The sequence below is a fragment of the Lentinula edodes genome, assembly GCF_021015755.1.
Source record: "Lentinula edodes strain Le(Bin) 0899 ss11 chromosome Unknown C8R40scaffold_60, whole genome shotgun sequence".
Taxonomy (NCBI): domain Eukaryota; kingdom Fungi; phylum Basidiomycota; class Agaricomycetes; order Agaricales; family Omphalotaceae; genus Lentinula; species Lentinula edodes.
Genome location: NW_025764366.1, coordinates 23,319 through 43,783, shown reverse-complemented (window position 1 = coordinate 43,783; position 20,465 = coordinate 23,319). Strand labels below are relative to the sequence as shown.

The 20,465-nt window shown below is 47.0% G+C and overlaps 9 protein-coding genes across 9 annotated transcripts; 4 read left to right on the top strand and 5 right to left on the bottom strand.

Annotated features, from left to right (window-relative positions):
- Positions 1-882: 882 nt before the first annotated feature.
- On the top strand, positions 883-1,863 carry C8R40DRAFT_1177135 (uncharacterized protein; the record flags this gene model as incomplete). Its single annotated transcript, XM_046232633.1, has 5 exons — positions 883-1,029; positions 1,090-1,156; positions 1,217-1,527; positions 1,589-1,705; positions 1,768-1,863. The coding sequence occupies 5 exons, from the start codon at positions 883-885 to the stop codon at positions 1,861-1,863; spliced, it is 738 nt and encodes a 245-aa protein (XP_046080102.1).
- Positions 1,864-2,276: 413 nt separating this feature from the next.
- On the bottom strand, positions 2,277-4,024 carry C8R40DRAFT_1060469 (nucleoside transporter-domain-containing protein; the record flags this gene model as incomplete). The annotated part of the gene is made up of 5 exons (XM_046225354.1): positions 2,277-2,813; positions 2,894-3,519; positions 3,587-3,730; positions 3,781-3,807; positions 3,859-4,024. The coding sequence occupies 5 exons, from the start codon at positions 4,022-4,024 to the stop codon at positions 2,277-2,279; spliced, it is 1,500 nt and encodes a 499-aa protein (XP_046080101.1).
- Positions 4,025-4,107: 83 nt separating this feature from the next.
- Positions 4,108-5,496, bottom strand: C8R40DRAFT_1074352 (uncharacterized protein; the record flags this gene model as incomplete). The annotated part of the gene is made up of 4 exons (XM_046226696.1): positions 4,108-4,655; positions 4,723-4,889; positions 4,992-5,110; positions 5,179-5,496. The coding sequence occupies 4 exons, from the start codon at positions 5,494-5,496 to the stop codon at positions 4,108-4,110; spliced, it is 1,152 nt and encodes a 383-aa protein (XP_046080100.1).
- A 98-nt stretch (positions 5,497-5,594) lies between these two features.
- Positions 5,595-7,685, bottom strand: C8R40DRAFT_1132343 (surface antigen-domain-containing protein). Its single transcript, XM_046229236.1, has 8 exons — positions 7,497-7,685; positions 7,082-7,429; positions 6,785-7,009; positions 6,599-6,687; positions 6,347-6,545; positions 6,127-6,265; positions 5,938-6,069; positions 5,595-5,882 (listed from the first exon to the last, which is right to left on the bottom strand). Exons 1-8 carry the CDS (start codon positions 7,668-7,670, stop codon positions 5,698-5,700), a joined length of 1,491 nt encoding a protein of 496 aa, XP_046080099.1. The 5' UTR covers positions 7,671-7,685; the 3' UTR covers positions 5,595-5,697.
- Positions 7,686-7,700: 15 nt separating this feature from the next.
- Positions 7,701-10,505, top strand: C8R40DRAFT_1132339 (transcription factor). The gene is made up of 5 exons (XM_046229235.1): positions 7,701-7,846; positions 7,907-7,938; positions 8,006-8,175; positions 8,231-10,164; positions 10,225-10,505. Exons 1-5 carry the CDS (start codon positions 7,820-7,822, stop codon positions 10,273-10,275), a joined length of 2,214 nt encoding a protein of 737 aa, XP_046080098.1. The 5' UTR covers positions 7,701-7,819; the 3' UTR covers positions 10,276-10,505.
- Positions 10,506-11,083: 578 nt separating this feature from the next.
- Positions 11,084-13,525, top strand: C8R40DRAFT_1163731 (protein-tyrosine phosphatase-like protein; the record flags this gene model as incomplete). The annotated part of the gene is made up of 5 exons (XM_046230399.1): positions 11,084-11,124; positions 11,208-11,463; positions 11,514-11,606; positions 11,664-12,257; positions 12,308-13,525. The coding sequence occupies 5 exons, from the start codon at positions 11,084-11,086 to the stop codon at positions 13,523-13,525; spliced, it is 2,202 nt and encodes a 733-aa protein (XP_046080097.1).
- Positions 13,526-13,787: 262 nt separating this feature from the next.
- Positions 13,788-15,280, bottom strand: C8R40DRAFT_1219776 (uroporphyrinogen decarboxylase; the record flags this gene model as incomplete). The annotated part of the gene is made up of 3 exons (XM_046233254.1): positions 14,874-15,280; positions 14,324-14,826; positions 13,788-14,270 (listed from the first exon to the last, which is right to left on the bottom strand). Exons 1-3 carry the CDS (start codon positions 14,983-14,985, stop codon positions 13,788-13,790), a joined length of 1,098 nt encoding a protein of 365 aa, XP_046080096.1. The 5' UTR covers positions 14,986-15,280.
- Positions 15,246-16,390, top strand: C8R40DRAFT_1177130 (uncharacterized protein; the record flags this gene model as incomplete). Its single annotated transcript, XM_046232632.1, has 4 exons — positions 15,246-15,280; positions 15,337-15,400; positions 15,462-15,604; positions 15,664-16,390. The coding sequence occupies 4 exons, from the start codon at positions 15,246-15,248 to the stop codon at positions 16,388-16,390; spliced, it is 969 nt and encodes a 322-aa protein (XP_046080095.1).
- Positions 16,391-17,512: 1,122 nt separating this feature from the next.
- Positions 17,513-19,898, bottom strand: C8R40DRAFT_1060563 (cytochrome P450; the record flags this gene model as incomplete). The annotated part of the gene is made up of 14 exons (XM_046225357.1): positions 17,513-17,597; positions 17,664-17,793; positions 17,857-17,867; positions 17,928-18,071; positions 18,128-18,209; positions 18,286-18,434; positions 18,487-18,524; positions 18,600-18,616; positions 18,667-18,775; positions 18,862-18,977; positions 19,034-19,185; positions 19,266-19,569; positions 19,618-19,638; positions 19,706-19,898. The coding sequence occupies 14 exons, from the start codon at positions 19,896-19,898 to the stop codon at positions 17,513-17,515; spliced, it is 1,551 nt and encodes a 516-aa protein (XP_046080094.1).
- Between the last annotated feature and the right edge of the window lie 567 nt (positions 19,899-20,465).

The following is a 20,465-nucleotide window of genomic DNA, read 5'->3' as shown; positions in this document are numbered from 1 at the left end:
TTCATGCGGCTTCAGATCTTCTAGATTGACGCTTAAAACAAGTACTCAGTAGTCAAAATCCCTTCTTCAAAGCTAAGTTCCGAGAACCAACTTACAAGCAGAAACCTCGCATACACAGTACATCCGTGCGTGGTCACTACGCAGGCTGTTCAGGGGGAGGTGGCTCTCCACTAATGTGTTTCAGTGAAATGAACGAACGGGCTTAGAGGTAATTGACTCTGGGGACGGTTGGGTCAAATCGAAAGCCCTAAAACCGCGAGCATCCCACGTGTGCGCTTATGTGGCGCCATCGCACTTGACCTTTCTCTAGAACTTTCACTGATATGCACCGGCCTTTCCAGGTTTCGAGTGCTCTCGCATCCCTATTCCCCGGTCCTTTGATCACTCAGTAATATTCAGTTCAAGTGACTAAGCGACTCGACCGAAGATCAGCATGAATAATTCTGCCAATCGTCATTCAAGTTCTGCATGGTTTTCTTCCCTTTCGCGGCGCGCTCGCCATTTCTTCATTATGTCCTCTCCCGATGCCACCAATATCAATCGACGAAAATGTTTCATTCTCGAGCTGACCATTCTTAGAGAGTTCCATGCTGATATACTCAAAGTTTCTTGTGAGGCGGACCTACGAAGCTAACTCTTCCTACGCTTTGTTTACCAGACTCAGCAAGGATTCCGGGCACAGAACGTTTTCTATTAACGGTTCGTTCCCACTGTTGGACTGTCAGGAGCCGCGTCCCCTCCGCGAGGCCAGTGATCGCGGTTTTTTGGAAACCTACCACATTGTCGTATTGTCGTTTTTCAAGGGCATATATAAGAGAACGATGTGCGAGGTAGTAGGATTCCCAGCTTAACCGCACCCGGCCTCAATCGCAGTTGTACAGTATGGCTCTAGTATTTCCTGGTTACGACAACAGCTACGATGCTTATAATCCTTATTCAATGTCTCGCCGCCCGTCCATGTACGGAGGAGGCAGTTCTTATGCATATGATCAAGTAGGCTACCATGACCTAGATCCTATGTACGGCGGGGTAAGACAAACTCATCGATCATTTTTTCATTGGCGATGCCATTCTTATCCCTCGTTCTAGCAGTACAACAGCATGCATGGCCTGCACCCCTCCATGGGGGGCGTGACGCCCATGATGATGGGTCCCTGTAAGTTGATCTTTCCTCCTATTATGTTTTGCTGAATTGCATCGTGCAATGGTTGGACAGCAGCCTATGATGACATGACTGTGCGAGAGCCGTACTACCCTGATATCCGACGACCTCGTTCAGCGATGAGCATGACCCGGCCTCGACGGCATTCTGCAGTATCAGCTATATCACATATTCCCCTTCCACCACCCATGGATACGTACCGCCGTGCTAGCTCAATCCACATCAAATTTAAACGCCGGAGTAGCCTTATGGCTGGTATTTCTCTAGCTGAAGCCCAAGGATATGCCAGATTATCAAACAATGATTACTATACCCTTCACGATTTGCACGCAGATCGACGACACACGATTTTCCTGAAGATAAGAGTAAGTCCATGTTGAAGAAGGTCTAAAATTTTTCCAGTATCTTAAGAAAATTTTATACCAGTGGGCTGGTTATAACTCCTTAACGTACGAGATTCCGGTAGAAGCTTCGTACGACGACCGGATAAATCTACAAACCTTAGCGAGACGTATTTCAAGAGCGTGTGTCCACTACCTCCAGGTTAGTCCTACTTTCTCGTGTTCAAAGGTCTGCATTTGACTCCTATGTCTGCGCGCGCGCAGGCAAACCGAATACCTATTCCCTGGGATCGCGTAGATCTGCACCACATCGAAGAGATCTCCTATGGTGTCTGGCAACCTATGCTATCCTCCAGATGACTTTATAACTCGAGCAGTGGTGACATGTCAGGACGCCAAAAAATAATATTGCTGGCCCGGGCTATTCGCTCTATTTCAGTATTCGTACCTCCTTCAAGTTCATGGCTTTACCCTGAGATGGTATCAGGATACCATCAGTCACTATGTGGGTCGGCTCAGATCCAATACTTATATTTATTCACAGAATTTTTACTATGGTTGACATATTCGAGTTGTTCTACATCTGAATTTCATCAGATAACTTAAATATCTAAACATCGACGTGAACGAGCTTCTGAGTTGCCACATTTGCTGTTGTAAATGTATACGAATGGAACGATTATCTCTGGTATAATGTCGTAAAAATCGCAACCTATCCCTTCATTCTATGATGATCATAAAATATCGATGCACGACTATGTATGTCCTTAATACTACAGCACAAATGGGTTACATCCACAAACCGCACCTCTCACTGCAAAACTTGCAACACTCCCCAGTACTAGTCCCCCAATTAAGCAAAATTGTGACACTGTCGCAGCTACATCCACATCTTCCTTTTTCCCCTTCAGCCTCGGATTATGCTCTAGAGACGGCGCCGACATCATGCACATGCTCGCCACGTATCCGTTCGATAGTCCGAAGAGGAAGAGAATGAGCATGAACAAAAAGTCAGAGTTGATTATCGGTGGTATTGGGGAGTCGGGGATTAGTGAAGAAAGAGAATCTGGAGTAGGATTTGGAGGTCGTTGAACATTACACAATAGGAATAAAAAGATGAACAATGTTCGAGATAGGGACAGCGCCAATAGGCGCTTTGCAGACCATACTAATAATCTCGGGAACGAACAGATGTACCGTCCGAAAAAATCACCGAGACCGAATACGAGGAAGTGGATAGAGGTGAAAAGCAGGGGGTGAATGGACGGGTTGGTTGGTTGGATTGAGGATGTGATTGGGGGAAAGACGGTCTTTTGAATGGGGGGATAAAGGGAAAGGGAATATCGTCAGAGATTAGGACATACAGAACAAAACCGAAACCCTAACATACCAAAGTCACCGTAAACACATACGCTACCGCAATCTCATACAACACGTTCGTTTTGGCCACCCGCCAGATACTTTGCTTCTGTGTCAATAATCCTCGTGACGGTCCCGCGGAAACTAATATTCGACGTTCATCATCTGTACCAAGCTCCGGCTCTGGTTTCCTTGCTTCTAATGCACCTGCTACGGAGTGATATGCTGGCAACGAGACTAGCCATCTATGTGCCGCCGCCGAAAATACTAGAAAAATCGTCGACAGGCCAAAGAATATGAATGCTGAGCGTTCTTCTGGATCTCTAGCTCTACTAGATATGACGTCTAATGCATCGATGGCAGCTGGTCTGTCCATAGACTCGGTGCTGGTATTAACAGAAGCCGCTGCGCTAATCACCTGCACAGTACTAACCACAACCGCCACCGCCGCCTGGCCCGCGAGCATCGCCTGTACGGCTGCAGGCCCGAATAACGACGCGACGGCTATGACAGAGTTTTGTAGGTACGATCCGAAAGCTGCTTGAGCGATGCCGTTGAGGAGCACGAATGTAAAGAAGAAACCGGGAGATAGTGTGAGGAATGTGCTGAGGGTGAGAAGGAGGGTGAGAACAGTAATGCCAGTAAGGGAGATAGTTGCTCTGCGGGAGGGAGCCATCTAGATTGTCCTGTTCAGACAACTAGCTCAAGCATTGACGATAATTACATACCTGTTTGGACGTCGCGGTGGCATGAGCCAAACAGAGAAAGTTGGATAGAGTGAACGTTATTGAAAGATAAGATATAAATGTAGATTGCAGAGACGATCCACTGAGTCTTGAGAGAAAGTACGGGATTGCAGTTATCAGAGCTGTTCGAGAATTAGCCAGGTGCGTCTAGCGACCGAAAGGACAGACAGACCATTCCAAGGCAGGAGCACAGCACATCCTTAGTCGGTAATCAGTCATTCTTTCATTCTGTTCAGCAGTTTTTGTTCACCTAAAACGAAATTTATCCACTTAATTCTTGGATCCACACGAGATATTGGCTGTATAATCTCTTCAATTCCCTCTTCGTTATCAAGCTCAATGTCAGAACCGTTTGGCGCAGCAACCGGTGCTTGAGCGATGGAGTGGTACAATGCCTCTGGTGATGAGCGAGACATATAAAGAAGCTTATAGCCCGATAGCGCCCGGCTCAAGCTGTCCGGTTAAATTAAGCAAAACATGTTATGAATGTATATTATAATCAAAGCTCCTTGGGTATGACCTGGTTCGGCTCCTCCTTCAATGTCAAACTCGCCAACCTCGATCTTTGTTTTTCCTCCTTTTTCTTTCTCATCTTAATCTTCCTCGCCAATTTCTCCTCCCCACCCTTCTTTATCCAATTGATTTTCCTACCCTCTTTCTTATCTTCCTCCAGCCTCTGTCTCCACCTGAATGCAGCTTCTGCTCTAGCCTCTCCCCGAGTCCGCCCCTTTAGGTCTTTCACCTCTTCCTCAATGTATTCGTTGAGCAGCACCCTCTTGGCACGATGAACTTCCTGCCAGCGCTTCATCTTCTTCGCACGCGAATGCGGGTTTGAGAGTTCTTTGTAGAGGAATTGTTCCACAGGCGGCTGGGTGCCGGCGAAGAACGTTTTATAAGCCGAGTTTTTGTAGGTCGAGTTGTACAAAGCCCGGAGGTACTCTGTTTCTGTAGGTACTCGAGGCTGTAGTCCTCGCAATGTCGGGCTGAACGGGGGAGGTTTGTATGTTACTTTCAAGACTTGTTCTTCCGGGGTGTCGTATGGCGTAGCTTTGTATGTAAAAATTCCAGTGTGAATTAGCAGCGTATACAGAGCGAATAGCTGACGATAACGCACCATCGGCATGAATAGTAGGTTGTGACTTTGGCCACGGAATGAGTATATGTTCATGACGACGTTCTGGTAAGACGGGAACAGTTTTTGAAGCAAATCTTTCCCATTGCCATCTACGTAGAAACGAATTCCACACGGGGTGAGATGTTCCTATTCGTTGAGCGAAAACCCTGCAAACAGAAACACGAGAGCAGTCGTCAGACTGCGCGCACAGAAAGGCGAAGGAGAACGCAAATGGAATTGCGATAGGAAATAGGATGAGAAACACGTACGGCACAACCTTTCGCTCCGTCTCACCAGCTTTGAGTGGGAGCTCGTGTTCTCCTAAAAACAATTGACACCGAGAATAGTGATAATTCTTGTCTTTTCGTTGTCCTGCGTCCGGTGAAACCTAGAGAGGGATGCAGCTTCAATTTTATACTATTTTGTGGGACTGGAGTCAAGCAGGTAGACACTCACATCATGCCTCATCCCTCGCACATAAACCCTATTCCTAAACTTATTGACCGCGACTACTTCATGCAACACCTCGTTTTCATCGCTTCTCCCTCCTCTCCTTCTACCGAGCAGCCTAATTTGATCTCCAGGCACGATATTCCAGTATTTAATCCTATCCTTCACCGGCACCACCTTTTTACTGGCGTTCTCCAAAGACGACACCTGGAGTCTATCCTTGAGAATTTTAGATACGGGGAGAAGGTGTCGGAAAGATGTCGTCCATGGGCTCCGAGTGATTGCCCTATGAATTTCCTGTTTAGTTAATCTGTGGAGGGGCATGATTCATGGGAGGTAGTCGCTGTCAGTAAAAAGCAGAAACGACCTGGCGTCTTTTTTGAATAAGACCGGACCGGTTTTCCACAGTCACAGTCTGAGCATGTATCTGTTGCCCTCCGCCTTGTACGATTTCTTATACTGAGAATTTTTGGTTTTATTCGAACGAGAAGGGGTAATCATGAGTAAGTATAGATATTATAAATTTTATAAAAACTCTAGTCCTATCCCAACCTGTATTCCTTTCCTCGTACCATCGCTCTTACTAGTAACCAGTGGAAGACCGAAGTTCACTTCCATCCGTATAGGTTCAAATTTATATATCAGCCCAATCCCGGCGGATATCGACGGTTGGGAGATGGTACGCTGAATATTTTCGACGAAGTTACGGGCTGTGGAGTTGGAGGATAAGAGTCAATTGGGATACCGCTGAGCTCAAGGACTGACATTTATCAATACTATCTAAACGTCCAGCATTTAGAAACATATGCGTCTTGAGCGGCCAGTGTCCCTTTTTGGGAATGTTGGAGATGACGCTCAAACCAGCAGACCAGTATAGATCTCCGCCTAGAGAATCCACTGAAAATAAAAAATATTGAAGCGACATCGTTTTGTGTAAAATGAGAAAAAACATACAGCCATCTCTAGGTCCCAGACCTGCGAACCTCATGGAACGCACGGAGAGCGGACCTCCGAGCTGGAATCGATCCGGGAACAGACTTGGTGTCGGTGAGAAGCTCCACAGAAGGCCTGAACAGGCTGAGAGTGCTACAGTCTGTACAGCAACAACAAGAAGAACAAAACAACAGTCACTCCTCTTTGGAGTTCAACTAGGAAAAGTGGCGTAACCACGTACCAACCCAGGTAAAACCGATCTTGAAATGTGATTCTCAGTTTCTGCTTTGAAATACGAAGCATCTCCACCCAGCCCAGCGAATTCCTGGAACAATTTCGTATAGAACCCACGCGTGCCAGTTATACGGTCATTTCGATTATCGAAGGAGTAGGTGTAGGATATAGAGGACTTAGATGTTTGGCCTGCTGATTCTCGAATACTAAAAATTTGCGATGTAGCATAAATCAGCTGAGGGTATAACTATCAGCGCACCTGATAGACGCAGTTGGCAAAAGATTCCCGAGGTTTCTTAAAACAGCTTGATACGCCAATTCATGGGACCCAGTCGATGGTTCTCCGTGCTAAAAAATATAAGGGAAGCCCAATGATATAAGGTATAAGGCATTAAATCAGTCACATAATGAAGAAGTTTTTCAGAAGCTAACCTAGAAGGCTCACCCTAACAAGCGCCTTGACACCACGCAAAGTTTCGGAACAGCTCGCGAAAGTTGAATAGTCTCTGGACAACCCAAACGCCCCGATCTCGGCATACGTGTTGAGGTCAGGGGTGATCGGTAAGGAGAACGAGGTGTTGAATGACTTCCGAGTGGTTGTCCCCAAGGACATGTTAGCTTCGAATGTCTCTGCACCCCCGAAAACGTTACGAATGCGGCCTATTGCGCTCTGTGATCACCATTAACACGCTATTGCATGAATGCCCTGATTCAATATTAAAGCAACATTACGAAGACGTACTGCACTACCCTCATTGTTTCCCAATTCCGTAGAAGTCTTCAAATAAAACCTTCCCTTTTCGCGCACTTGAAAAACAAGGTCTACCGCTTCTGGAGGATACAATTCATCCTTCGAACGTTCAATCTTGGCTGAAACGGAATGAAAGATATCGGCGCGTTGTAGAACGTCGGATATATGTCTTGTAGCGTGTAATACGGATTGCACATCCTGCGGACCCTGCAGAGACCCCCCTGAGCTGGGTGACACGATGGGATTAATTAAGAAGCCTAAGAAGGAAGGCCGAGTTTTGTGTGTCCCTTCAACGCGTACGGAGGCAACGCAGAGAGGCGCAAGGAGACTGTTGTTAATCTAAGAAATATAGAAGCAACAGCATGGGTTCATGTAGATGTATCAAAGAAAAAACTACTGTACACACCAAGTCCGCAAGATGCAGCGTAGCAGACTCATGATCACCGCGTAATTTTTTGGCTACCCGTTGTTCCTGCCATTTTCTAAGCTTTCGAACTTCGATTGGTTCTTGGTCTAGTGGTGAAGACGAGTCCTGAAGAGGCGGTTTCAGCGTCCAAAGGGGACTTTCACCGGAGGTCATTTGACTGGAAAAGGAACACACGAAATGCTTCCCACGAGCACTCAGTCATCACATCGCTCTCAACTTTTCGGCTCTTGTTCTCTTTCGACGTTAAACCCTGGCCATATTCTATTCCACTAGCTGAACTCGGCCTATCAGCTCTCCCAAGCATGCCGCCAGATCCTCAGATTTTCAAGGTCAATGTTTCACATAAGGCGATTTGTTAATTGACCCATACTTATATTGCCATCTTTTAGGCTACATACAGTGGAATCCCCGTATACGAGATGCAAGTGCTCTTTATTAATATTTTTGACGCGATTTTACACGACTTTATATTAACAAAACACGTACAGGATGTGTAAAGGGGTAGCTGTGATGCGTAGACGGTCTGATGCGTGGTTGAACGCGACGCAGATACTAAAAGTCGCCGGGTTTGATAAACCTCAACGGACGCGTGTGTTGGAGAGGGAAGTACAAAAGGGTGAGCACGAAAAGGTGCAGGGTGGGTATGGAAAATACCAAGGTATGCTCTCGGACCGATTTTATTTAGATAACTGATCCGAATGGCATCTCCTTAGGTACCTGGATTCCTCTAGAACGAGGATTCTCCTTAGCCAAACAATACAACTGCGATACTCTACTTCGACCCCTCATCGACTTCCAACCAGCTGCGAAAAGCCCTCCTCTAGCACCAAAACACCTTGTCTCCGCCACCGCCCCGCGTCCCGCACGGCGAACAGCCACCGGTGATGGACCTGGTGGTTCGGTCGTTAATACGCGTTCGTCTCGTCGTCAAGCTCATCAGGAAGTCGACCAGGCTTCGGAGGGACAGGAAACCTTGTCTGTCGTTGGGACAGAAGATGGATCAATGACGCCGTCACCATCAGAAGCGTCGTCCAGCTCACGTACCCCCTCCCCGATAAATAGCCCTGGTCCCTATAGCTTGAACACGGTTGGTTCTTCACGACAAAGGAGAAAGTCGATCGATGATCGTTATAACGAGTATGAGGATGAAGTACCGGATGGTGGCATCAACGATGCTCGTGCATACGGGGACCAAATTCTCGAGTACTTCATCTCTGACACGAATCAAGTTCCAGCGATACTCATTAATCCTCCTATCGATTTTGACCCGAATATGGCCATTGACGATGACGGTCACACATCTTTACATTGGGCATGTGCAATGGGACGGCTCCGTATCGTGAAACTTTTACTTACTGCCGGAGCGGACATTTTCAAAGTCAACAAGGCCGGGCAGACACCGCTCATGCGCAGTGTAATGTTCGCTAACAACTATGATGTTCGGAAGTTCCCGGAGTTATACGAATTGTTGCATCGGTCTACACTCAACATCGATAACTACAACCGGACGGTATTCCATCACGTCGTGGACGTTGCGATGTCTAAAGGAAAAACCCATGCGGCGCGGTATTATATGGAGACTATCCTCACCCGACTAGCTGAGTATCCCAAGGAATTGGCGGATGTGATCAATTTCCAGGACGAAGATGGCGAAACGGCGTTGACGATGGCGGCAAGGTGTCGGAGTAAGAGGCTGGTGAAACTCCTTATTGACCATGGGGCGGATCCCAAGATTGTAAACAACGATGGGAAAAGCACAGAAGACTATATCCTTGAAGACGAACGATTCCGGTCTTCGCCTGTTCCTCCTTCCCGAGCAATGACTATGTCTTTCCGGAACGCGCAGGTCGCTTTTCTTCCACCTAATGCACCCCCCAACTATTCATTCGGGCCATCGAATGGCGATCGTCCGCCTCTTCACCATTCCGTCGCCGGACAGCGAGCAAGTACACGGTGTGTGAACGATATGACGAGCATGCTCGATAGTCTCGCTGCCTCTTTCGATCAAGAACTCCGAGATAAAGAACGAGACACCACGCAAGCCCATGCCTTACTCAGCAATATCCAAGGTGAGATTTTGGAGAGCCAACGCGCTGTAGGGCAGTTACAACGCGTGGCGGAAGGAATGGGGCATACAAAGCAGAGTTTGAGTGCGTTGGAGAAGGAGTTAAATGACAGGATGTGTAGGCGGTACAGGATGGGCTGTGAGAAGTGGGTAAAGGATGAGGAAGGGAGGGAAATAAGGATAAGGGATGCATCCGGGGGTGTTTTAGAGTTGACACCCGGCACAGCTACGTTCATCATTAATGGTGGGCCTTCTAGCGAAGACCCTCTGTTGAATAATGATGACGGGACCGCGTCCAAGCGCCAAGTTGGTATACAGATAGACGAAACTGTCTCCGACCTTCTTGTGTTACACGACAACATTCCCACAGACCCTGAGGCCCTAAAACGCGCCTGCGACGGCTTAAGAGAGGAGCTTGGGGCGCATAGAAAGAGGAGAAAAGTGATTTTTGATGAATTGGTGGAGTTTCAAGCTGAGGCAGGGACGAAGGGGAGGATGAAGGATTATAGAAGGTTGATAGGGGCTGGGTGTGGGGGAATACCTCCGTCGGAGGTGGATGGAGTTCTGGGGATGCTTCTTGAGGTATGTGGATTTTGTGGTGGGTGCTAGGTAAATGTGTGCATTGATCTATACCCCCTTCAGACGCTGGAGTCGGAAGAGCCGTCTGGTAAATCTAACACATCCCGAGGCTAGGACTCTCTATGCCTAGACAGACAGGTAGTACATGATTTGGTGGGCAAAGGCGAATGGAGAGAAATACTAGAATAAGTAGTAAGTTATTGACCTCTTTTCTTTTGAATGTTTTGAAATGCAAAGTCGAACTTTCCAAATTTTGTTGGGTCGTGTTGTACTAAAATTTCTATTCGGCAAATGTACTGGCTCTCTGTATGTGGATAAAAATAAATGATGTTTTTGAACGGTTCATATTCCCACAAACCAGACTGGAGCTCGATCTGAAAACTTTGCCAGATGTCTCTCTTACCCCAAAATACCCAAGTACTACAGTACATAGTTGACCTCACTACCTTTTCAACTTCGTACTCCGCGCGACGAAGTCACTGTGGGGATGAGCCAATGTCTTCGCGGTGAAAATGAAGAGAAAATGCAAGGATTTTTACCAAAATTCGTCAAAAATCCTGAGCACGAATTTTAAAACTTTTCGTGTGGCAATTATTGTGAAGCTATCGTGAATTTGGCGGGGGGGCGTGCTTATTTTAAATTATCTTTTCATAATTTTACCATAACATCAGCTCAATTCCTTCAAGATATCTGCTGCCATATTTTTGTACATAACCTCGAGATAAAACCCACATTTTCGCCTCGAGGAAATCGGCTCATCCCCGCAGTGAGTGTGGCGCCAATGTCTTTCTACGCGCCGCACATGTGACCAATTTTACCTGCGCCACGTGTTGTAGTCGCTTTGCACTTGAAGTTGAACATGCGAGATTCCTTCTCTTCCTTGAACGACTCGGACTCTGATCTCGACGAATTGCGCGTTCCTATGCCCCCGAAATGCGAGCCGCTGTGCTGCTTCAGTGATAGGTGTGCTGTCTATCGCTTTTAACATGTTCTATAATTAACTAAACCGTCCTTGTTTTTGTTGTTTCGCTGTTTATTGACGGCAGGTTATATTTCACTACATTCCCTCATCCTGCGCCGAATCCCGGGACTCTAAATCGCCTCGCAGCAGATGCGAATTATAGACCGCGCGTCAGGCCGAGACCGAGAGGCTTTCCCGCCACTTCACCCGATGAAGAAGCATCCTACTATTATTTCACAATTGACGACCAGTTGCTTTATCTTTCGTTCTTTCAAGATTGGGGCCCTCTTAATATTGCCATGGTCTACAAGGCGTGCATCTTGTTACACGAATTGCTCGAGGTTCGAGGCTTTTTCATGTCGGTTTATGCTTATTTATAAGTCTGCGATAGGATAAGGACCTCTCCGCGCACCGACTGGTGTTATACTCGTCCAGTGACCCGAGAAGAAAAGCAAATGCCGCCCTTCTGATGGCCCTCTACTCCGTATGTCTGCCGTACCAGCTCTTTGCCATGACACGCTGACCCGGTACCTTTCAACAGATGATTGTCCAACGTCGTGCGCCTTGGGAAGCCTTTCACCCGATCGCAGAAGTTGAATTTATGCCATTTAGAGACGCAGGTCGGGGTCCATCAGATTTCAACCTCAATATTCAAGACTGCCTATGGGGAATTTGGAAAGCTATGCAGAACGGACTGTGTGACATGAATGAGTTCGACATTGACGATTATGAGTACTATGAAAAGGTCGAGAATGGTGATTGGAACTGGATTACGCCCAACTTTATCGCGTTTGCCTCGCCTGTGGATCAAAATTGGATCAAACGCCAGAAAGAAGCAGCAAAGGATCCAGCATCGCCCTCTGCTTTAGCGTCGTCTACCAACAGCAATCTCGCACTACAAGGCAAACTTCCAACACCATTCCTCAATTGCCTCGACTACTTTGAGAAACGCAACATTAAGATGGTAGTGCGTTTGAATAACCAATTATATGATCGCACAACCTTTCTAGACAGAGGCATCGACCATATGGAACTCTATTTCGATGATGGAACCAATCCTACAGATGAGATTGTCAGAACTTTCCTAGATGTTGCAGACCGAGTGATAGAAGACGGAGGTGTTGTTGCTGTTCATGTACGTGAACATTCCGAGTGACATCGTTATGCCTCATATCTCTTTCACAGTGTAAAGCAGGACTAGGTCGTACAGCTACTCTTATTGGAGCTTATCTCGTGTGGAAATACGGTTTCACGGCGAACGAGGCTATCGCATTTATGAGGATCGTACGACCAGGCAGTGTCGTGGGCCCTCAACAGCAGTATCTATATCTGAAGCAGCTAGAATGGTCAAAATGGGCTGCGATGGATGAAGCACGTAAGATCCAATCAGCAGCGGCTGCAGCTACACCACCGACGATTACTCTTGTCACCCCTGCCACTCCACCTGCGGATATAGATGAAGAACAACTTCCTCGACCTACGACTCCCACGGGATCTGCCATGCCTCTTCCACCAGTTACACCCAGTCGCCATGTTGCAGCAGCAGCAGCAAGGGCCAGGGAAATCGCTCCTCCCGGTCAACCGCGCAAAACCCCCAACGCAAAACGCTCCGCTCCTGCACATGATTCCGACGATGAAGACGATCCTCTGGGTATTCGTTCTGACTCTGACTCTGATGAAATGAACGACATCCTTCCTTCACTACATACTATTGTTCCTGCTCCGTCTGCGAGACTTCGTGCTCGTGCGGGATCAACATCCAAAACGACTGGAAAGATCAAAGCGGGAGTCGTTTCCCGTGGTGTTACGGCATCAGAGCAGCGTCCAACGAGAGTGACACGTTCAACTGCTGGAGCTGCCGTTATTCGAAAGGCCGGTACAACAAGTACTGGGGCTGCAGTTAAGCCAGGTGCCGCTGGTAGGTCTGTCGTTGCGTCCCCTACAAAGCCTACTACGGGGCAGAGACCCAATAAAATTCCCCGGTTGGCCATGGGCAAGTCGACAGTTAGTTTAGCAGCCAAGGCTGCTGCTGCCAAAGAGGTTCCGAAACCAATCTTACCACGAATTGCGGTAGCAACGCGTTCTAAATTGAACCCTGCTCCCTCTCCAACACCTTCACGTCTTCCAACCCTTGTTCCAGCCCGAGGCCGATTAGCTACACATCATTCGAATTCAACAAGTGATGCGGCTGCGGCCGCGCTTTTGCATAGCAAGAAAAGTCCCGCAGCAACCGACCTGAAAACGAAAGAAAGTGCTGACGCTCCTGCATGGATGGCAACCGGAAAAGCCGCCGGGGTAGTGGTCACTAGTGGGACCGGGAACAAGAGCGAGTCGAGGCCTGGCTTGCGGAGTAGTGTGAGGAGGAGAAGAAGTAGTTTCAGTTCGGCGGATGTTGTTGCATAAGGATTTTCTTTGATTTGTGTTCTAAATTTTTATCCAATGTATTGGCTGGCATGTACTTTCATTATAACATCTCCATCATCGTATAGCTTCTCTGCGGCTCCCTCTTTCCACAATGTCTGTTTTCATAGCTACCTGCACCACATCCACGATCACTCACAATTTCTCCCTCTATTCATCCAATATCTTAATCTACACTTATGGTTGTTTTTTAAACCTGATTTACATCTACGCACAAATATTGTCCCATGGGACGACGGTGAAATTACTGTTTACTTGCAGAATATTTGTGTATACACTCAAAGTACCATCTTACATCCTCTGGGTCAACACCAGGTGTTATACCATGACCTAGATTCGCAATCCATGCACTGACTCCACCATTATTACCGTCTTGGAATTCCTTACACATCCGTTTCACAGCACTTTCGATGGCTTCCCTGCCTCCGTACAGCACATTCGGATCCATATTGCCTTGTAGTGCAACTTTACCGTTGACAGTTCTTCGAGCGACTGAGGGTTCGATACACCAATCCAATCCCAAAACGTCATAGCCGGAATCCTGGGCGAGCTCACCCAGTGCGTAATTCGCTCCCTTGGCGAAAAGGGTCATGGGAACTTGAGGAATATTTTGATTCGCAAGTTTTTCGCGAACACCCTTTGAGATATGTCTCAGAGTGGGAAGAGAGAAAAGGGCAAAGTCGTGCGGAGAGAGCTCTCCTGCCCAAGAGTCGAATACTTGGAGCAACTGGCAGGAGAAGATATTGAGACATGAACCGAACTCCTGCCAAATATGCATACCTGAGCCCCTGCTTTTACTTGACCTACCAGGAAGTCGACGCATACGTCCGCTATTTGGATAAGTAGTGCTTCCGACTCTTTAGGATACTTGAATAGCCAAGTTTTGGCTTTGGTGAATGTTTTTGATCCTCCACCTTCGATCATGTATGCAAAGAGCGTCCAAGGAGCACCACAGAAGCCAATCAATGGGACCTCGCCTTTTAATTCTATCCTGGTCTGCGTAATGGCCTTGAAAACATACCCTAGCTCCTTCTCCACGTCGACATTTTGTCTCAGCTTGGCTACATCGGCCGGTATGTTCAATGGATCTGGGAACGATGGACCAGGATTCATCAGAACCTCCATTCCCATAGCCTGAGGAATTACGAGGATGTCGCTGAAGATAATCGAAGCGTCGATTAGACCAGAATACCGCCGGATAGGCTGAAGTGTTATTTCGGTCGCGAGTTCAGGAGTACGGCAGATTTCGAAGAATTCATGATTAGCACGGAGCGCACGAAATTCTGAGGATGTATAAGAATCTAAGCGTAACTGAACGAAACTTGTGTACCTGGTAAATATCTTCCAGCCTGCCTCATAATCCAGACCGGAGCTCTTTCCGTCTTTTCTCCTCTAGCTGCCCGTAGCAGGAGGTCATTGCGCAGAGGAGGGAGTTCAACCATTGCAATTTTGGATTCTTCAGCCTTTAGCAGCGGTTCTGGGATGCTCGTGAACGCAGAAAGAGAGAGAAATGTTTTTAATTATACACGCTCCTGGTTTTCGGTCGCGACACGATCGATTGCCACTGCCGGTTAAATATTTGCCGGCCGGTTAACTGAGCTTCCGAATAGGCGCCCGAAACTTACCCGAACCTTCAGGTATCTTGTTCTTTATATGTTCCATCAAGGAATCCATGCCTCTCTGAACTACTTCCCAGGCTACGATGCCAGCTTCCAATCCGAACCAGTTGGTTGAAGAGTGAGTCCGCGTGGTTTTCATGTCACAAAGATGATTTCTCAGATAATTCTCTTTAGGTTCAAGAAATCAGGAGAATTCGACCGACTTCGCCGTGAACTATTCGCGGAATTTCAGAAAGGCGTCAGTTTTTCATTCACATACAACTTTGTACCTTGACAACTTACATTTCTCCGTTCTGTAGGACCATATCTCTTCCTTCAACAAGAAGACTGAAGATGTCGTCCAGCAGCGTTTTGCATCAATGAAATCGCGATCCTTCATCAGCGCTAGATTCAACAAGAATGAAAGCAACCTTCGGACAGAGTTGTTGCAGGAAATTCAACGGTATTATTTCTAGTTTTCAGAAGGTGTCTTGTATCTGACTTCAAGCTCTTCCTGAATAGTTACCCATACGTTGAAACAACTGTAAACGACATGCCGATATTCTCTGACAAAAGTTTCGATGACAGCCTAAAGGAATCCATCTTACGAGCTCTCAAGGACCAGCCAAACGAAAATGAAAGGAATCGGGAATCGAAGGAGAAAGTGGGAGACGAGAACGATTTGGCCTCTCCCAGAGACTCTGAACACTCAAATCACAAACGGGAAGATGCAATGGGCGGGTCTGCCGACAACATCAGAGAAGAGAAGAATACAAAGGCTGAGGAGGCCAGGATTTTGATCAATGGTGCAATAAATACGAATCCTCCCATACGATCTAATTCCTCTTGTGCAGGCAACCACAATCCTGCTGACACAACGTCGCCCTCCCCTCAGTCGCACCTGTCTGTAAACGGTACAAAAGAATTCGACAATACTCCCGATGTCAAAGACCCTACAGTTTCGCCGCCGTCACTAACTAGACGATCTTCTTCAAATTTATCCTCGCTATCCTCCGTGTCGTCTCGTTCACCGTCTGTTATTGCGGAAACATACACGGATAAAACAACAATCGTACGCGTTCCCGCACCCGCGTCTTTGCCTGAGTCTGTGCCAGACGACGGGAGAAGTCATACTACTCAGGACGGAAGCTCTATGAGCCAGACGGAGCGTAGTATTGCTCGTACTACTCAGCAAACAACCGAAGGCAGCTCAGATGTCGTCATGTCAAATGCAATGGCTATTCAATGAACCTGATCTCGAAATCGTCTTGTTCATCAATAGAACTCATTCCCACTATTCCCCAACTCCTCGTCTCGCTTATTTCCTTGCGCACATGTCCCTCTTTCACCGCCCTTTGGCTGTCTGCCTTCATCGGTGCTGTTAAGAAGGTCATCGTCGGGCACTTAGCTGGGATGCATTGTGGATGAAGCACATGCATCACAATTGGACCGAGGTCCATGAACCACTAGCAGAAGGGCTCTGCCACTTTCCCGACAAGGAACAGAAGAGTGTCGGCCGGTAGCATGGCAACTGGAGGAATTTCTGAGGGTTCGAGAACGAGATAAGACTGAAATTTAAATACATTTGTTTCTGTTCCAACTATGCTGTTTTGTACGTCTGTAAACTAAAATCAAAGTCGTTATACTACGCGGTTCGTGAATGAACTTCGATTTGCCATGGTCAGAAATATCGATGGTTCGCAGGCCTGCATAATAAACCTGTTCTTCTCTTTCCGCCTCCGGGTAAGGAAATCATTATTCTCTAAAGAAAGGGCGGCTGTTGCCATTCCATCTACTGTGCCGGATGGATCCTTGGACTTTCTTGGAGTTGCTCACCCTTTCTACCTAAGGAAGACTATCAAATTTGCAATTACTCATAGCCTCACAACTTGAAGCGCTAACAGCTTGGACTACGGAGAGTTCACTTCACTACGAGTCGGAGGGAGAAAGCCGGAGGATGCAGCATAGGGATGAGGTATGCTGATGTTGATGAGGAGAGCTCCGAGTCATGTCGCAATGGGGACAATACATTCGATGTGAGTTGTTTGCTCAAAATACTACAATACTCCTTGTTTGTTGGCGAGGTATTACAACTATGTAATGGCTGCGTCTCAAGTCCCGTAACTTGTGGAAAGAAATGATGGTTGGGACTACCCGCACATGAGTATTATTTAACAAGTAATAGTCTACAGTCTGGTTTACAAAAAAGCTGAAAAGAATAAATGAAAGCGCCTAAACACTGCAATAAAAACACTGCAATAATGATCAGAGCGCAAGAAAAGTTTGCGAACCGACAGTTGAGATATACTATGCGCATCTACTGGGATCGTCAGTAGATAAGGATTTAGATACAGTAATATATGCTCAAAATCTAAAATTGTTCGTCGGAGGATTGAACAAGTGCCACTGCTTTTGGTGAACGAGGCTTGATGCTGCACTTGAAAGGTTTTGGATGACTGGTGGATCGTGAGTCATTCCGTGGATACTAGTACCTAGAAAGAGAAGTTTGAATGCGAACATACCTGATCGTCCCACTCGTTTGATCATTCACCGGTTCAATCACAACGCCGTTCTCGTTGCACTTGTCAATGTCCAATATCGCTAGAGATGTGACGCAGCAAGCAAAAACGGTGGTATCAGCGAGGTGCATGCCTGTATGTGATCAGGACATGGTTAAATCAGGTGAATCAAGGGGCGGAAAATAAGAAGGCTCACCCGGGCAAATGCTGAAGCCAAGTAGAATTCAATGATTATCAAAAACCAAGTGATGTACTCAAATGACATACCGCCTTCCAAACCCGAAACACGTTTCTCGAGGATGGGGTTCCACCTGTCTCCCCAGCCCTTCTGTTGCAAGAAGATCAGCAAGAAACCGCTCGGGCTTGAACTCGAACGGATCATGATATACACGCGAATCGTGCGTGAGTTTCCTGCAGCGGGGATATGAGCATAATGTGTAAGACATGCGGGATCATGCATAACAAACCAAAGATTTGGAATAAGTAAAGACCCTTTCGGAATAAAATATCCATCATAGAAGTCATCTTGCGTTGCACGATGAGGGACCGCTGTTCCATGCGAATCAGTATTCGTCACTCGTCTCGCTTCACACTTCCCTATCGATGCCTGAGATCAAAAACATACCCAAGGGAGTAACGACATTCCATCTGAAAACTTCTTTTACGACTGCGTCCACATACGGAAGGTGTTCGCGATCCGCAAATGTAGGCAACCTGTCATTCCCAACCACTGCATCGATTTCAGCCTGTGCTTTGCGCGCGACTTCCGGGTACCTGTAAAGAACGATTAGCTGATTGATTTTACACAAGCCGAAAGCTAACTTACAGTGTCATTGCGAGGAAAAAGGCATAAATTGCGCTGACCTATGTACGGTATGCGTTAGTTCATAGGACTTGTCCTAATGAAAATCAAAACCATGAGGAAACTGAAATACGCACCGTTGTGTCAGCAGCTCCTGAGAGACAAGGGTTATTAAAGTATAAAGTACGAGAGGATTCTACTCACCGCTATACAACGAAGCCGCGGACCATTTAAGATCGAATTCTTCCTCCTCGGTAAGCTGCTTACTTTCCAACATTGAGCTGGTAAAGGAGATACTCGCCGTCCCAGCAAGCTATAAAGCATGCGGTGTGTAAATATACCCGACAAGAATCCACACGATGCAGGTTTGTGAGCCTTGGATTTGGGGGAAGAGCTCACCATCTGCTGTTTAACGAAGTTGTGAGGTTGTTCGACAAGTTCTATGAGGGTGGCGGCCCATTGTTTAGCTTTTCGCTTGAAATCCGCTCCAGGCACCCAGTCGGGTACATGTCGAACTACAGGTGGTAACCGTCAGGTAAATAGGAAAGAAGGTAAAATGAATCATGCTTACGAGCAGGAATACAATCAACCATGAATTGTCCAGTTGATGTTGCAAGCGAGAACTGTTCAGTAGCGCTATTGGCCAGCGTCACAAAAGGATCTTCTTTATGTTCTTGCACTTCGTATCCATGCGAAATACGGAGGACCACAGCACCGGCTAACCTAGGTGAAAATTTTGAAATAAATACTTCCCCCCTTCGGAAATGGAAAACGAGGCACCAGCTGAGATTCAGAAAACTCACCTCCTTACATGTGCTTGCAAGTCATCCGGCTCCGCAAGCACCTTTCTTAAGAACTTCTTCGCCTCCAGCTCCTGTGCAGGAAAATACTGCCGCATCGTCGCATGTGACCCAATCAGATTGTGGAACAACTTTCGGAATCGCTTGAATCGGTCCCCGTACTGCAGGAGCACGAGAGTGTTCTTCCAGCCAACGAGCTCGCCACCCATTTGGAGCACGGGTCTATCGGAGTAGATTGAAGAGCGTTTGTCCAATAAATCGACAGCGACTTTTGCGGAACTAAGAATGATGAGAGGCTGTCCGAGAACTGCATGCAAGTTAAATTTGATAGGGCCAAGAACTAACTCGAGCTCACCTGTTACCGAACAAATATCTCCTGTATATGAAAAGAGAAAATAAATTCAGTCAGTACGATGGAAGGATGACTGAGAGAAGGGGCTGACCAAAAGCATCGCCCCACTGAGCGAATGTCTCCCACTCTTTTTCGGTAGGCATATCGAGAATGTTGCCAATAAGTGGCAGGCCCTTGGGACCAGGAGGGAGCGGTAACGACTTTGGACCAAAAATGCGTCGTAAAATGATGAGACCGACGACAGCGAAGCAGAGATCGAGCACGGTAAGAACGTTGAGAGCCATCTGTTCTCGCAACTGACAGCGTCCTGGAGATTAGAAAGAAAGAAACAATGAAGGAACGTGAAGGGAAGTCACAATGTGACTATCTGATATCGATGTAGGCCAAGAGTTGGCCAAAAGCGTTCAGGTCGGTCAGGCTTTATACAAGTCCTTTTTGCTATAAAATAAGAAGGAACGAAAGAAAGGGAAGTTCAGGATGGTCGATATTAAATGAACAGGCATATATCGATTGGTCCGAGTTCGGAGTTCTTTTCGAACAATCGAACACTAACCCAAGTCAATCGAAAAAAACGCATTAATGAACCTTGATACATTGTCGATGACACTTTCACAGATGGAAGCCTTTAGCCTTCCCGATTGCCGACAGAGGCGCGTAATAATCGTCAAGTATAATTCTCATCGAAACCTAGGCTTCTCTAGGCAACTAGGGCAACTAGTTGCGTAGTTAGAGGGACCAAGGAAACTAGGAAAAACCATCGGTTTCCAACTCACAAGATCCGGAACAGCTTCTAGTCCAGCGGAACAGGCTCATTATCTATTCAGATTCAGGTAGGCACCTCCTACGTCCAC